At 34.0% G+C, this 18,235-nt stretch overlaps 1 protein-coding gene across 6 annotated transcripts in view; it reads left to right on the plus strand.

The window, feature by feature from the left end:
* Positions 1-16,280, plus strand: part of YTHDF3 (YTH N6-methyladenosine RNA binding protein F3) — a 37,014-nt gene extending 20,734 nt beyond the window's left edge. For all 6 annotated transcript variants that reach the window (XM_054590191.1, XM_054590194.1, XM_054590192.1 and 3 more), the window contains one exon: positions 13,198-16,280. In XM_054590191.1, coding sequence (XP_054446166.1) covers positions 13,198-13,221 — 24 coding nt within the window. In that variant the 3' untranslated portion in view covers positions 13,222-16,280. The remainder of the gene's footprint in view (positions 1-13,197) is intronic.
* Positions 16,281-18,235: the final 1,955 nt, after the last annotated feature.

Here is an 18,235-nt window from a genome sequence, read left to right on the forward strand (position 1 = left end):
ATTTATTTGGCAAAATTAAGAAATTTGATAATGCCAAGTATTGGAAGACTGTATATCACAGAATCTCTTATAAAATTGCAGATGGGAACATTAACTTGATAAAGCCATGTGTGGAAGCTGTTCTGCATATTCTTACGAAGCTGGATATTTCATATACCTTAGAATTCAGCAGTTTTCCTTTAGGGAAGATACCTAAGAAAAATTTTACGCATTCCCCAGAAGACACAGAAGAATGTTCTTAGGAACACAGGCAATAATAGTTTTAAAAAAAAAAGAAAAAGGAACAACCCAAATGTCTGTCAGCAGAAAAATGGCCAAAACACATTGTTACTGTAGTAATATGGTGGAATGACTGAACTATAGCTAGATGCAGCAATGTGAGTGAATCTCTTTTTTTAAATCTTTTTATCTGGATATAATTTATAATTTATTTGTAAGAATAAAGATGATATGTAGAATATTCATATGCCTTCTATCCAAAATTCACCTGTTAACATTCTTCCTTGTTTGCTTTATTACTGTTTTTTAACAATTTGAGTTTTATACACCAAGGCTCTTTACCCCCCAAAATTGTAGAGTGTATTTCCTAACATAACTGCAATTTTCTGCAGTATTTTGTTACCTGATGTGTGTAAGCGGTTTTTTTTTTGTTTTGTTTTTTGTTTTTTTTTTTGGTTCCAAGCTAAGATCAGGTATAGGCCCTAGAATAGCCAAAACAGTTTTGAATAATAACAGTTTTAGAAAGCTTATACTAATGACTTCAAATAATTGCCTTCCTCAGATTTGGGAAGATTTCTTTCCTATGCATTTACATAGACGTTTCGTACTTTAAAATTTTACATTTAGGTCTATAGTTAACTGTAGTTTCTCACATTTCTCTTGTTACTGTGTTCGTGTGTTTCTTTTTAAATTCTTGAACATACTTGTGATAGACAAGGACTTTTAAAAGCTAATTCTGTCTTGTCATTGCTGAGTCTTTTCTATTGACTTTTTTTGTTGTTGTTCTGGTTACTTTGGCAATAGAGGAATTCCCCAGCTTGCCTTGCCAGGAAAGCACCCTATGGAGGATCCCACCAGACATATCCTGCCTTTATTATGTAAAACTTAAAAAGTCAGGCTGCCTATTTTATAGTGAGGGGTATACGTGAAACTTAAAACTGTAGGAGTAACCCATACCAGTTATTGTAGTATTTGAGTGGTTTTTTCATACTTAGATTTGAACACATAATTCTGATATGTTTGATAAAAGAACATACCAAGCTTTTTGAAAGAACAACCAAAACAAACCCACTGAAATATTCAGAGAGCAGAAGATAATATAAAGTACAAAACAAAATGTGATTTGATGTTAGGGAGGATTTATATGTAAAAAGAAAAGAAAGCCAGAAAATGTCCTTGGAAATGAGAACTAAAAAAGCAGTGAGCAAGCAGATTAATAAGATGTTCATGTTTTAGATCAGTTGATCTAGGATTTTTCCAAATGTGGAGCAATAGAGATAAAAAATACAAAGTGTGAAAGATCTGGTGGAAAGAGAGGAGGTCCACTGCTTCTCTCAAGGAGTATTTAAAAGGGTCCAGGAAAAAACAGTGGAAGGAATAATTAAAAATTTCCTTACTCAAAGGTACATGCTTTTAGAAGGATGGGCTCACTGAGTAACCAACAGGATTGTTTAAAATTTGAAAGAGAAAGCCAAATTAAAGCTACTTTAAAAGCTTTGCAATCAAAAGACAAATTACTTACCAAGAAAGGAGAATTGACTGTCATGGGAATTCTGATCTACAGCTCTGGATATTCATATGTAAAATCTATTTTGGAGCGAAGGGGATGGAGTACATTATGTTTTTTAAAGATGAGTGTCAAATTTTGTCATTAAGGGCAGCACAAAATAAAGATTTCATGTGTATGAGAGTTTAGCCAGAGGCCTTTCACGAGAAAGTTACTTGAGTTATTTCAACAGAGTGAAAAATTCAAGAAAGATAGTAAAACCTGGTAGCTTATTAAACAGTAACAAATGAATTTCTCAATGGTCATTCTAGATGCATTTTGAATCAGATGGGTCTTCGTTGTAAATACAGCATGTATCAGTACTGTAAGTATCTCTGCAGTCTTTTCTGTGAAAAGGCACTGTGGTCTTTGAAGCCTGACAAATGAAATGAGCCCCTGCTTGGGAACCACTGATCTTGGAGGTGTGAAGGAAGCTAAAAAGAAGAAAACTCTAGCTAATCTTTGTTCTCATTGAACCATAAGCTAGCTCTAGGAGATCAAGACTTGCTTTTTTTCTCTACTGCAGCCCTAACACCTAATGCTTGGCACATAATAGATGTTTCATAAAAATTTGTTAAATGAGTAAATGCTTAGAAAAATCTTTTGGGGGAGAGTTTGAAAGTCAGAATTTTTCTTTATTGATTTAGTTACTGTACTTCTTTATTTAGGAACTATATACTTGATCATTCAAGTTAAATGGTTTTTCCATTTGTAAAAATGAACAATAGTGTGTCAGAGATTTAACTATAGGTAGATAAAATGTTACGAGATGGTACAGGAAGGAAAGATTTGAGAAAAGGTAAATCAGTGCATTAACTTTCTCATCTTTCTGAAGGTGACATAATTGTTTATAGAGATAGTATATCTGTAGGTACAAGCAGTTGTGCCTTAAGCTTATTATTTAAAGTCCTAAGAACAGTCATTAAAACTAAAAATAATATGTCTTCTAATGTAGAGAGGAGGAAAAGGAGAATAAAACATTCAACTGTGATAAATTATTCTTTGCCTACAGTGGGAATTGATAGTGCCTGAATTGTTAAATTGAGAAATTTATGTATTGGTATGCTATTTAAAGTTAGTGGCAACCTAATAAGGAACTTAAAATAAAAAGGGCTAGAGGGGGCTTGGGGGGGGCTTTTCTTTTTTACCTTAACTTGATGTTTATATTGTATTGTTTCTAATGATACAAGCTGGTTTAATTGGAAAATAAAAGAAGGAAAAACAAAGAACTGATAATGTCCTGGGTATGTTTGTCCATTATAAATTCAAGTAATCTAAATAGCATTAGATTCTATTTTTGATTAAACCTTTCTCTGAAATTTTACTTTTGTACTGAATGTGAGTCATTTAGATCCTACTATATTCTTGGATTCTCATGTATCCTTATTAATCAGAAAACATAATCTGAGGTAAAGTTTTTAGCTTTCTAAATTTTATATAGGAATAATTATAGAGTTTTCACTTGCTTGTAATTTTGAGGTGAACTTCCAAAATATGGCATTTACGTATACCAGTTTTCTCAGAGAGGAAGCCTTGCAACTTGCACAGGAACAGGCGAGGCATTATTACAATAAAATCCCTATTAAATAGTTTTAATTATAGAATATTCTATATATATTGGTCATGTGCAATTTTGTATTGTTTGGGTATTTCTGAAGAGTAAATTTTAGTACCTGATAGAATTTTTTGCACAATTGTAATAACTTTGGTTCTGAGATGAGATGATGTTAGGACTATCTCAAACTTACCAAGTGTGTGTTGATATACAAAAAATTACTCCAATAGTAATTATACCCGCGACAACAGTTTTATATGTGCAGATGCTCCTCGACTTAAAATGGGGTTTCATTCCAGTAAACCTGTTGTAAGCCGAAAGTACTATAAGTTGCAAATGCATTTAATACACCTAACCTACACAACATCGTAGCCTACCTTAAATGTGCTCGGAACACTTAATGTTAGCCTAGAGTTTAGCACAATCATCTAACACAAAATCTATTTTATAATAATAAATAGCACTTAGTGTAATTTAGTATGCATATTGCTTTTGCATCTTTGTATAGTCAAAAAATTGTAATCAAACCATTGTCATGAGAGACTACCTATACTTCCTTTTTCTGAAGTGGAGCATGTAGTTTAATGCTCTCCTGTTAATCATATTGTAGTTCTTAAGCTGAAGTCTTACTCGATTGCCTTTTGGTAAACTTACTTATGGTTGTAGTTCTCAGTTAATGAATTGATTATGGTTTGCTGAAATAAATTCAGTATATAAAATCTTCCTTTTCCTTTGATCTTTACTGAAAAATTTAAAGAATATTTCTCTGGAAGATAGGTTTTGGTCCAGGATGTCTCACACTTGATACCATAAGCTTTTATATTACATATTTAAGTGAGCTTTGATAAAACATTGAGATATCTTGAATAGTCGAGATGATTTCGCTTTATTGCAGTGATAACCCTATTCTGAACTTGGTAAATATTTCTGATAAGCCAGATGTGGAAAAGGAGGAGGTGCTTCAATTAACATTTTACACTATTATTTTTTTCTTAAGTTAATTTTGTTGTCCCACGGAGAGTTAATGGTGTCCGCGTTATGTTGCAATGTTGAAAAAGTAAATGAACTACCAGCAGTTTACTGGATTAATTATGTATCTTTGGGAGATATTTCATACCTATTATGGTATGAACAGTCATCATGATACTGAATGATGTTTCAGTTATTTCATTTATTTTTCTTTGGCAGAAAATACATGATTACTTCTGGAACATATGTATATATTTAACTGTTAAGTAATATGAAATAGTTTTGTTTCAGGAAGAAGCTTACTGAATTACCTTTCCTGTTAATTTATTTTAGAAGTTTGACGTATAGTTCTTAATTTAGAAATTTACTAACCAGTCATGTGCAGCATAATGACGTTTCAGTCAACAATGGACTGCATATGTAACGTTGGTATCATGAGATTGGAATAGGGCTGAATTTCCTGTTGGTAGTGTGGAGCCATCTTGTCCTTGTACTGTGGAAGCATTTTCAGACTAATGATGAAAAGCATACATTTTATTTTTACTATCAGTCTAATTCTAGAGAAACCTATTTGTGCCAGAAAGAGTCAGTGGAATGAAGAATAAATTTCTAAAGTCAGGCTATTGAGTTCTCAGTTCTACATGCTTTCCATGTTAGACACCCCCCCGCTTTTTTTTATGAATACCTCAAAGTTTGTTCCTTAATCTAACCACTGCTCCAAGCATGCAGAACCCAGAACCACATTGCCATGTTACTTCCCTGTGTTCATTTATCTTTTCCATCTTGATTTCTTATTATTCCTTAGGCTACCTTTCACTCCCTCCTGATGGTCACTATTATGGTGATGCATACTTTAGCTGATTTCTTGATATTGCTAATCAGTCCCGTCGATATCCCTTGTTCATGGAGCAGCATAGACAGCTTCAATGTTTTATTTCTGGCCCTGTCAGGGAGCAGGAGAAAGGGTGGCGGGAGAGTGTTTACAGTGTCCACAGTAGTGTATAGTAATATCCTGGGCCTTCACGTTCACGTCCCACTGACTCACTGACTCACCCAGAGCAAGTTCCAGTCCTGCAAGCTCCATTCATAGTAAGTGCCCTGCATAGATATACTATTTTTTTTTATCTTTTATATCAAATACCTTTTCTATGTTTAAATATACAAATACATGCCATTGTGTAATTGCCTGAAGTAATCAGTACAGTAATGTGCTGGACAGGTTTGTAGCCTAGGAGCAGTAGGCTATACCCCATAGCTTAGATGTGTAGTAGGCTATACCAGGGGTCCTCTACCCCTGGGCTACGGATAGTACCAGCCTGTGGCCTGTTGGGAACTGGACCACGAAGGAAGCTTGTCTGAGCTCTGCTTCCTGACAGCCCTGACCTGAGCGCCTTCTGTCTGCTCCCGAAAGATTGGGGGCTGCTGGGCTATCTACCATCTAGGTTTGTATAAGTGCACTCTGATATACCATGACAAGATCACCTTATGTCACATTTCTCAGAATATATCCCCATCATTAAGTGAACCATGTTTATATATTACACTCAATTTCTGAGTGAAACTGACTTTACTGTCTCTTGGCAGAAAATTTGACAGGTGTTTTTAACTAGTATCTTCTACACTGGAGAGTCAATATTGAAATAACATAAGGGAATGGAAAAAAGATTATTAGATACATAATAAAAGAATTAGGATATAAAACGCTACTAGTGGACAGTTTCACTTGTGAACAACAATCAAATGTAATCATTTTATTATTTTAATTTTACTGTAAAGAGTCCAAAATCTGGCTTTAAAATAGAATTACATATGGATTCCTTTGCTTTGGCTCCAGGCACCTGTTACCAGGTCCCAGATTAGTCTTTGTTGTTTTTCCCCCTGAGAATCCTAGCACACATTTAGTCAACCTATAGTGCCATATGTAGTATCCCCTTATTCATTCAACAGATAAATAATAAAAGTTACTAAAGATAATATAGCCCCCCCCTTTTTTTAAAAAATCACTCTGCTTGGAGAGAGAATTTCTCTCATGTTTGTAGTTTTTGGTGTTAAGGGCCAGCATATCTCTTGCTGAATTTATTGCTCAGTATATTTTTACTGTTACTATAATTGCATTTTCAGTTTTACTTCTCATTTGGTTTATAGAAATGTCCTGTATCATGTGACTTTGCTAAATTCACTTACTAGCCCTAGTAGTCCTAATAGAATATCTAGGATTTTCTGCCTAACAATCATGTCTGTAAATAGAGATCATTTATTTTATTTGTTTGATCTTTGTGCTTTTTTCTTTTTTCTTTGATTTTATTTTTAATATAGTGTTAGTTAAACATGAAATTAAGTCTGAACTCTAAAACTAAAATAAGACTACACATTTCAAAAAACTGGTGTGTCAAGTGATTCTGTTTTGCAGAAACTAAATCACAGCTCAAACATGAGTTAGTCCTAAGTCTTAGAACCATATTGTTACTTTCATTTGGACCACTTAACTAACATGCTGTGACTTTTCACCATTTTTGCCACTTGAACTTCTTTCCAACTCTCCCATTTTGTAGTATATTTTGAGGCTATTTCATCTTTGGTTGATAGTATATATTATTAGACTACATCTATTTTCTCAGCCTTGAAATAATACTTAATAAGTGCACTTTTAAGTACTAGAATGTTTTAAAGCAGTTATTATAGTGTGCTTATGCTGAGGATCAAGAATGTGACACACTCAGTTAAATGGAAGCAGAAGCTAAAAGTTCAGAGTTGACTTCCAAACACAACTTCCAAAGCATAATCGTCGTCCATTCCCTTGATTATATTTGGTTTAAAATTTGCAGTGCAGAATTGGTCTGTTTTCTTTACAATTTTTGTCTTTGTGCTAAGTGCGAAAGGATGCATCATATTGAGATAGTGCATGTCATGCTTGTCTCAATATTATAGCACTTTAATGGCTCTGGACAAATGTATAGGCCTTTCACCAGCCAAGGGTTTTATCCATTTGTTACGGCCCTTGTTCTCTCTAGCATGAATTTTTCCAGTCCTTTCAGCCAACCTATGCAGATTTCATTTTTGGTAAGTCATTAACTTTTCTGAAGAATTTATTATATACTTTAACTTTTGTTATTTGTTCATCTATAGACTTAGTCTTTTTGAAACATGCACACCTTGTTCTTTTAAACTTTAAAAATATAATCTAATACTTAACTGGTTTTACCTTGGGCAGAATTTAACACATATGAGTAATAAAAAGAGAAGCACGGCAGCCATTAAAATAACTATACCTTGTAGAATATATATGTATTTCACATTTCTGCAGCAGTATGGTATTTGGGAGTTGTATTTTTATAACATGATTTTTAAAAACTTTATTAATAAAGTAATTTTTTGCAAAGATAATGTAGTGATATGTCATTTTTTCCTAATATTAACATGTTATGTAATCATAGTATGTTTATCCAAACTAAGAAATTAATTTTGATACAGTAATGTTGAAAGTACAGACTTAAACAGTTTTTTAGTTGACATACATTATATTAGTTTCAGGTGTACGACAGTGATTAGACATTTATATAACTTAAGACATTAAATGTTTCAAGGTTTGAAACAGGAGCTTTGCATTTAGTAGTCATGTCCTTTCAATGCCATGACAGTTTGTCTTCCCTTGTTTAGACTGAGGTTATGGGATTTGGGGACGTATACCATATAAGTTAGGTGTTTTTCTCATCATATTATAAGTTATTGCTGATGATACTAACTTTGATTACTTCATTCATTTGTGTCTGCTAGGATTCTCCAAAGTAAATGTTCTTCTTTTCTCTTTGCATACTTTGAAGCAAGTCAGTGTGTCCAGCCCACACTCTAGAGGAGGAAAATAAAGCACTACCTTAGGCAGGGAAGAGTATCAAAGAATTCGTGAATTTTTTATTTAACTCTTCCATTTCTTCTTTTTTGTACTTCTAGAATATTCATTTTTGTCTTGGATCTGTTCTTCGGTTCTCTAATTTTGTGTCTGTGTGATTTCCAGCTTTTTTTTTTTCTTGCTCTATAATTTGGGATAGTTCTTCCCAAATGAGGCATTGACCATTTCTCCCTTTAATTCATCTACTGAAATTTTTAGTTTGAAAATCAGATTTCTAAAGAAGCTAAGGTCATTGTTTTTGTGGCATTTAGATGTCAGGTGCCTGCTTTTGTGTTTTCTTTGCTTTTTTCCCCCAAGTACTCACTTTTTTCCTTCAGCAGTTCTGTTCTGAATGCTGATTCTCATTTTCTTTCTGGGTGGTTTGTTTTCTTAGAAACACAATTAGCTTTTTCTCTGGTGGCTCACTTGTGACCAGGTCCCGATTAATGAGAACTGAAATATTGCTAATGGTGATAAACCTCCCATTGATTAAAGAAATATGTTATTTTTACCTATAATGTTAAGGGCAAAGCTGTTGGCCCATCTGAGGGCACTGAGGAAAATTTTGTTTTCTGGTTCTTCCCTTGTTTGCTCACCCGTTAATAAGCTCTGTCAAAAACAAACAAACGAAAAAACATGTGGGTTGGCAACTGAACTTCGTTCTGCAGTTTACCTTCAAAGGCCAATTTCTGGGTCTTAGCCTTAGGATCATATATTGGTCTCCAGTGCCTTTGCTCAGCCTGGGGTGAGGAAGAAGCCGAATGTGAGAGCACTCAAATCTCAATCTGCCTCTATTAGGCCTAGCTCTATTAATGAAAAAGGAACCCTCTGCAAATTGTTTTTTTTTTTTTGAATTGTCAATCATTATTAAAAGAAAAATTGAGTTCTGTGAATTACTTTGGAAACTATCCTAAAGACTTGTACATCTTGGAAGTACCATATTCTATAAATCATCAGTAGAGACTTAGTCCTTCACCAGGTACATGGGACTGGGGCTCCTTTTGCGTAATTCAGCTTTCCCTTCTCCCTTGATTTTATTTTTAATAAATAAAATCCCAATGACACAGCGGGAGGTGTAGGTTAGCTGTGTAATATACCTGTTTTAAAGCAGCGGTATTGCCCTAGCTGGCGCGGCTCAGCTGATTGGAGTGTTGTCCTGTAGACTGAAAGGTCCTGGGTTTGATTTCTGGTCAGGGCACATACCCAGGTTGCAGGTTCAATCTCCAATTAAGAAGGCGACCAATTGCTATCTCTCGCACCAGTGTTCCTCTCTCTACCCTTTAAAAAGCAATGAAAATATGTCTTTGGGTGAGGATAAAAAAGAGATTAAAAAAACAAAAGTAGTGGTATTTACTGTAGCGTTCAGGAGAACTTGAGATTAACTGATGGACATTCTTCTACCTGAGCACTATCAAATTTGTATACCCATCCTGGACCATTCCTCTTAACCACCAGATTCATGTATCCAATTGTCTACTTGATTTCTTCACTTACTTGTCTAATAGCATCTTAAATTTAACAACTCTTTTTTTGCCTGCCCCAAACTGTCTCCATCGTGTAGCGGGTACCACTGTTCCTTCAGTTGGTTAGGCCACAACTACTGGGCTCATTCTTTGTTCTTAACACTTTTCTTTGTTACCCATATCTAATCAGTCTGTCAGTAAGTTTTTTTTACTCTGCTTTCAAAATACTTCCCAATTCCAAGAACTTTGTCTAACTGCATTTTTCACCGCAGTCTTAAGAGTTGTTACTCCTGTGCTAGCTGCCTTAACTGGCCTCCTTGCTCCCACCTATGCTCTTCAACACTGTTATCAACAAAACAGCCCGTTAGAGGTCCTTGGCGACAAGTGAGACTGGACTGTTAGTATTTCATGCTTTTGTAGAGTGTTAGTATCGAAGTATTGCCAACCTAAAAATATGTCAGGAAATAGTTCTTTTTCTATTTCTGGAACCAGGTGTAAGTTTAGAATTACCTAATTATCGATTCTCAGACAATTAATCAAATGCACCTGTAAAACCATATGAGCCTGGTGGCTTTTTTGTTTGGAGTGGATTTTTAATTGTCGATTAAACTTTTCTAGTTATTGTCAGTTATTATTCTTGAATTTGTTTTGGTAAATTATATTTTTAGGAAGTCAGTTTTGTCCTAAAATTCCCTGCATATTGGCATATTGACATTAATAGTACTTTTATTTTTACATGTTCACTTTATTTTTATTTCTTGTTTTTTAAATCCTAACCTGAAGATATGTTGATTTTAAAGAGACAGAGAAACAAAAATTATTAGTTGCCTCCTGTGTGCTGCCTGACCAGGGATCAAACCTGCAACCTTCTGGCGTACGGGACAGTGCTTCGACAGACTGAGCCACCTGGCCAGGGCAGTTATAGTTTTATTTTTTAGTTCTGTCTTCATGATACTATTTATGCTGAACTTTTTAACTCATTTTTTCCATTGTTGGGGTCCCCCTACTCCAGCTTTTGATTTTAGTCCTTTGGCTCTATTTATTCCTGTTTCATCTTTTTCTGCTGCAGTCGTCTTTCATTCCTCCTACTTTGGGGGGCTTGCTGTTACGCATGTTCTGCCACTGAACTGGATGATGAGCTCATTACTTTTTAGCCTTCTAAAAAAATTCTACGCATACAGATATTTAAGTGAATCGGAGGGACTTAGATGTAGCATTTTTATTGTACTGCTGTAAAAATGTTTCAGATTTCTCTTAGTATTTTTTTGGGAGACTGTTCGTGTGTTTTAGAATTTCCAAATGTGGGTAAGGTTTTTTGGTTGGGATTATCTGTTTGGTTTGCTTCTAAAATTTATGTCAGAAAATGTGATCTGAATGATACTGACTCTGGCATATAGTCGCTTTTTGTGGTGGTTCAATGTGTACTGTCATTATTTGGCTGTTTCCTGTATTCTGTATATTTAACCTGTATTCCTAACTTGTCTGCTCTGCCAAGTACTAAGAAATGTGTTACATTCTCTTGTAATTAAACACCTGTCAGGTTTTCTTTGTGATGTTGACAACTTTTAATATATGTAAAGTTGTAATTTTAGTTAAATACTGCTCTAGCTTTCAAAAACATGTATCTTATTGTATATGGTGATTATTTTATCTACAGCAGTGGTTTTCACCTTGAAATCCATTTGTCTTATAGTGGTAATCGGTCTTTGGTTTGCTTTTATTACTTTTAACTTTTCTGTATTGTGTTTTAAATTTATTTCTTATAAATCATGTATAGCTGGATTTAAAGTTTTTAAAAAATTCTGAGATATTATTTTGTGCTTTCTGATTTAGAGCTTTCAAACTCTCCCCCATTTTTTCTGTATTTGAAGTTTCTTTTATTTTTCCCTTTTCCTGTTCACTGAGTTAGAGGTTATATATTACATACATAGATGTCTTCTATATTTTATAATCTATATATTTTATTAAGTGTTAGAATGTGTAGTTGATTATAGTTCAAACTGAAACAGCATCTCTCTTTATTTAAATAACACATGATCCTCATTTATATAATTGATCTTCTCCCTGGAATTAAACCTCTATTTTTGTCTAACTTATCCTTAGTAGTGTTGCCTTTGTTTCTGTAATTTTGGGGCTCTTCGTGGAGTTAATGAATTTCTCTAGTATCCATCAGTCATTGTGTGAGAAGTATGAGCAGTGTGCTGTTATATCCTCTTGCTTTTTCTATAATCCTGTTTTGTATCTAGCTATTCAAAGTAGGCTTCAGTATTTCTCATGCAAATCTATTTTCTTCTGAAAACTAAACTTTATAGTTTTCAGGCTGGTTTTTGAAAATCTTTAGGGCCTTTTTAAAGTTAGACTAAGTTTCCTGGTACCAAATTTTTTTTTGTCTTTTCCTTTATGTTGTTGGAATTTTGGTTTTTCTTATCCTTTTGAAACATGGTTAATTGCCAGCTTTTTTGTTTTGTTTTTTCTTTAGTTTCAGGATATCTCATGTGTCCGTGAAATAATTTTATTTGTAGTTATATGGTAGGGCATTTAGTTATTAACTTTCTGTTAAATGCTGTTGTTTATGTTCTAGGATTATATTAAAATGAAAAAAAAGGACTTAGTAACTTAAAGTTCTCTAATTTTCTGATGGTGTCACAGAGTACAGGAAACTAATTTGACCATTTTAAAAGTGTATTCTTATTTATTATGGTACATGAAAAATGGGAGTAGTGAAAATAGGGTCTTATAACATGTTAAACACAAGTGGTTTTTAGAGTGTGGTTCTTCGACCAGCATATTAGGCTCACCTGTGAACTTGTTGTAACTGCAACCTCACAGGTTCAGCCTCAGGTTTTGGGGTCCCGATAGTGTTTCCATAAGCCATCCAGGTGATTCTGAATGTTGTGAAAGTTTCAAAACCACTGAGTAACACACTATAAAACACGATGGTACAAAAAGGCTGTGTAGGATACATTCAATGGAAAGACAGGCATTTTATAGGTACTGTAAATATATTTGGTTAATAAGCATGAAAACCTCCCTTAGTTCATTATTCAAGGGGTTTCTACTTTCTTAGAAGGAATTGTAATGTTGATGTGGAAGTTAGGCTGACCATGAGAAGATGGTACAGAGGAAGTTTGTGATTCAAAGTATTTTTTTTAATTAACACTGACAATTATCCTTCTGTCCTAAGTACCTGAGCCAGTAGTTTTGAAATTGCTACAGTTTCCTTTTAGTCTCTTTGATACCTTACTATCAAAAAGTCATTGAAAGGGCTAAAAAGGCCTTATTGTAATATCCTCACCTTAACCAGGATCCCGTGTGAAAACAGGGCTATGGAGAGGACCTTTACTCTCCGGAAATAAGTGTTTGCAGGTCTTTATTTTGAAATGTTTTGTGGTAATCATCTCACTATGGTGTGTATAGGCAATAGTAAATCAGTTTTAACTAATTACTTGAATTAGTATTTGAAGAACTTTTTGTGGAGATGGTTTACATTATATGTGAATATAATTTAAATCTTTATATAGTGATGGATTTTGTTAAATTTTTTGTGTTTTTCTTTCAGGAGAGAAATAGAAACAAACAATAACCATATGAAGATGTCCTGTTAGAATTACAACACTAATGATGTAGACTCTGGAAATGCCTAATAAGTGAAAGAAGACGTTATTAAAGCTTTTTTTCTGCTTAAGGTGACATCTTGGAACTCTTTAACACAGAATTGACTCTTGTAATGGTTTTCATCAGCGCATCTGCCCTTATACTCTCACCAAACACACTTGAGAACTGTAACTTCGTCAAGCACTTTCTGTCCTGAAGCTTTTACCAGTATCTGCTGTCTTTTGTAATTATGCATCCTAGCTAAGGCACAGAAGACTGAATGAATGCGAGGATTCATTAACTCTGGATTTGTTAAATACTAACAGTTAACCATTAGAAGTGGTTCAACGATGTAAGAGTCACACTGCTTCAACTTTTCTTTGTTGTAGTTTTTAAATTGTCGATTTTTAGCTATTTGACAGATTAAAAGCAAAATAATCATGCCATATTTAGTCCTGGAGTTCAAGTCTAAATGTTTATGTGAAGAATTATTGTAGTAAACTTTTAATATGGCAAAGCAACCTTAAGCTCTATTTTAGCCAAATGAAACATAATCTGAGATTATATTAGAACATTACCCTTGTCTTTAAACTGTTTGGTGTAACAGAATGTTGATATGCAGCTTGGTGGATTTCACCAGTTAATGCACATTCTTCTCCCTTCCTTACCCCAATAATATGTATACTGAAAAATGTGCATTTGTCTGAGGAATTATTTTGTTTGCTACCACTTAATGAATCTCAAAATTTTGAGTAAATGTACCTCAGTCTAATCAGACTTTTTATGACCTTTATAACTACATTTAAAACCCTTAATTCCTATTTCTGGGTGTTTGCGAGCCTGATTGCTATCATGAAGTAAAAATTTATTACTCTAGGTATTCACTAGCTAAATAAACATAGTTCTTGTTTAGCAAGCATATACTGTTCCTCAACTCTTTTCTCCAGCTTTTGCAGTGTCCTGGCATCCTTAAAATACTTTAAAAATATGGCCTTGATCCATGGATTAAATCAGTATCTAAGTGAATGTGTTGATGTTTTATTGATCAGATCTATATAAATGGGAATACAGCATATATCTGGGTATTCTTATAGTTATCTTTTTAACATCTTATTTTTTTCATTAATTACATATCAACATTAATTTTGTATCTTGAAGCAAATTGATTTTGTATAAATTAAATGTGTCAAGCATCTGTATTAAATGATTTGCTGGCATACAGTTCTGAAGATAATGTGCTGTCCCTTATATTATTCCAAAAGGAGAAAGCTATGTTGAAAGATATGAGAAGGGTGAAAATAGCAATACAGTAGATTTGAATACCTTGGTGTTTTGCATTACTCCATTTTTTGTTTACATCATGTTTAGAAACGTTTTCATTTACATTTACATCTTTGATCACTTCAGTTCAAAAATTTAGTGACATTTCTTTGAGGCTTTCATTTATATAATTTTTGTACAATATTTTCTTAAAATGTACAAATACTGTATTCAAGTGAAATAAAATACAGTATTTGTAGATAATCATAGCTACTTCACAGGTCTTTGGTAGTTCCATTGTAGTTATATTGGTGTTTACTGAAGGGAACATTAAAATATTAATGGTATATTACAAAATAAAGACTTTCTTAAAGGAAAGTTGCACCTATTTTACCTTTTTAAGAGTAAGCCATGAAATCTTACCTTGTAACATGTCTCTTAACTATTTATAATAAAAATTGGCATTTGGGTATAGTAACTACAGCAATGCTCTACATCCCTAAGATTATATAGGTAGGACATGTCAAAGATGACTGTTGTCACTCTGGAGGTCCTATTAGAGAAAACTGTAAAGGGGTGACCTCATAGAAAGGATCTGAGTCCTGGCTCTGAGGTTCTCTTTTTCTTGGTGCTTTATTAGCAACTCTGAATATTTTTATAAAACTAGTTACATTATAAATGGATTGAAACTTGTTTGATTTACCTTTGGTTTCTATGTAAGAAGTGTCACAGAAACACTCAGCAAGCAAGCTGATTGCCACAGCAAACTCAGAAATGTCAAATGTGATTGAGTAGTCTGTTCATCTGGAGGAGTACATCCCAGTGCCTTTTACCTGGATTTCTAATATTAAGTGAAATGGGTGCAGCATTCCTTTGGAAATAAAAACTTTACCTTTACAATCGGTAATTATTTTTCATTTACAGTTTTTTCAGAGCACCTATTTTCTCTTCCTCCTTGGTCTGTCAATAATATGTATATTGCAAAATATTTTTCCTCTAAGTGAAATTTATCACAGGTTGTCTCAATAGCACAACTAACTGAATGTTTCTTAACTGTAGGGACCAAAAGGGGGAGAACCTGGGCTCTACAGCAGGAAACACTTAATCAGATGTTTGAATAATCTCAAATTAAGACATGATTGGCCCAGTAAATTTTTGCTTAATGTTTTTCCAAGGTCTGGTTTGAATGTTTATTAATCTTATGTGGATATTTTATTTTGAAAGGTGTAATAGTTTGTATATTTAACAGTAAGGGGGAAAATGTAACCAAAATTAGTATTCTTTCTCTATACTTATTGGTACTTGAAGATTCCTTTAAAAAGAAACCCCAGCCTTTTCCTCATTTCAGTACTTAATTCCTCATTTTAACTTAAGTGATCTTTCTAATTCAAAGGCTGTGTTCTTTTCGAATACCATGCATGGAGGTTAAGCTGATGTTAAAACAGTTTGCAATAAAAAAATCAGCTTAAGTCATTTAATCATTTCAAGTGCATTCTGCATCCTATAAAAGTAAGTTTGAGAAAATTAAGAGAATTGTGTTTTCATTAAGTTTTGCATATCTTTTGTTATGCCATGTAAATTCCCTTCTTTTTCATATGATTACAGAAAGGTTATGATAAAATGATTAGTTAATTTACATTCACTTGTAGCAATTACATGAGAATTTGAATTTTGTCGTGTTTGGGTTTGTTCATTCCTGTGAATGATGGTACAGTTGGGTGAGATTTTCTGTTATGGTACCCAAACTCACCATTTGGTCCTCTTTAATCTTTGAGGGTTTCAATAAAAATTGTTCACTCATATCTGTGTTCTTTCCATTTTATCTTTATAAATATGTATTGTTGGCTAGAAAACATAACATTGTTGTTGACTCTTCTGGATTTCTTGACTGACATGTCTTTCAGACACAGATAGATTGTATCACTTGTTTTAGTTGGCCATTTAAATTAAGTGGGGAAATTAAAGAAAAGAAAGATAACAGTGCATCCTAATCTTCATCCATTTAAGTGATTTTATTGAATTGCATCCTCTTAATAGTAAACATAGAGTCAAAGAGAAAGAGGCCTGTATATTTTCAGGTAATAGGAGGAAACAGTGTCACTGGCCGTCTAAAATCCCTGATACCCATTCTTGGTACTAAGCAGTGCTTTTCTTGCTAGCAACCTGTTTGTTGCCCTTTGGGGTGGAGCTTATGTAGGTAGGATCATGGTGACTCTGGATGATACATGGATTATTTCTGGGTTCTCTAGGGTACTTGTTCAGATTGGTGGGGGGAACCAAAGATTTTAGTTTTGTGATGTCAAAACCTGCCAGATGCATACAACAGTATTGACCTGTGACTGAGGCGGACTTTTACGGAATCGTCCAAGTGTCCCACACTGCACATCGTCAGAAGTACTGGTCAAATAATGAGAGGGTTTGCACCTCATCAGCACACTTAGACTTGTAGTTGGGACCCTACTTCTTACTGACTTGGCTTTATCTTGATTAGGGATACTGGATTTAGTAATTCCAGTCTAGAAACTAAAATACTCGTGCAGTCCAAACTTAACTGACCAATTCAAGGTTTGCTGTCCAGACACAGGTGCCATTGCATAATCTTGATATGTATGTATGTTTTCCTCAGTCGTCTTGGTGCAATAGTGAGAAGCAGAACTTGGCCTGTATGTCGCCTAGTAGTGGTGGTTTAAATAGAGTTTGCTTATAAATAGTGCACTAAATTCATAGTTTGCCTACTCTATAATTTGTTACCTGTACAACATTGGGACTAAATGTAAATATAAATTGTTTCCATAAAACTTAGTATGCAAGGAAGATGGGTGCAGAGTTTATAACACTGGAGGGTTCCCCCTCCCAACTACTCCACTTCCAAAGAATACCCCTTACATAAAGTACACTTAGATATTTATATATTCAAATGCCATTTTAAAACATTTTTGGATATTGGACACATCAGTAACCAGAATGGAATTAATGTGTAGGGGAAGATCTTAGAATTGGGAACAGAAAAACCAGACTTTTACTAATAACTGGTAGAGTGATACTGGACAAATCATTTCCTTTGTTGTTAATGCTCTTAGTAAATTCCAGAAGCCATAGGTATAGAGTGTATCTAAGGTTCTTTGCAGTTTTGAAAGACTGTATACTTCTTTGTAAATAAATTTGGAAACAATGTAACTTGTAATCTTGTTTATTTTTCAGAATGTAGGTAATGGATACTTCAAATTGTGTTTTATCCATTGAATCTGATACAACATGACCACTATTTCCCTCAAGTGAATTTTACAGTCTAGTATACAAAATCCCCATCTTTTCTACAGTGTTGGTAAAAAGAAGCAAGAGAATGTGTCCCAAAGAAATCCATTTTTTTTTCCATTTTGCCATTTTACATTATAGTTTTATATTTTTAATGGTCTTTTTTTTTTTTTTTAGAACAGGAAAGAAAAGGTCTACAGAAAAAGTGGGGAAGACAGTACAGAGGTTCCCATATACCTGGACCCAGTTTCCCCTATTAGTACTTTACATCGGTGTGGTGGGTGCATTTGTTAGAATTAATGGACCAATGTTGATACGTTATCACCACTTTCTAAAGTCTGTACCTAATGTTCATTTTATGGTCTAGGATGCCATCAAGGATGTCACATTACTTTTGGTTATGTCTCCTTGGGTTCCCCTTGGCTGTGACGATTTCTCAGACTTGTTTTCGATGACCTTGACATTATTGAGGAATATAATTTCGTTAT

Source organism: Pteronotus mesoamericanus, unplaced genomic scaffold (assembly GCF_021234165.1).
Source record: "Pteronotus mesoamericanus isolate MK-2021 breed Mesoamerican mustached bat unplaced genomic scaffold, CSHL_Meso_final scaffold_174, whole genome shotgun sequence".
Lineage (NCBI taxonomy): Eukaryota > Metazoa > Chordata > Mammalia > Chiroptera > Mormoopidae > Pteronotus > Pteronotus mesoamericanus.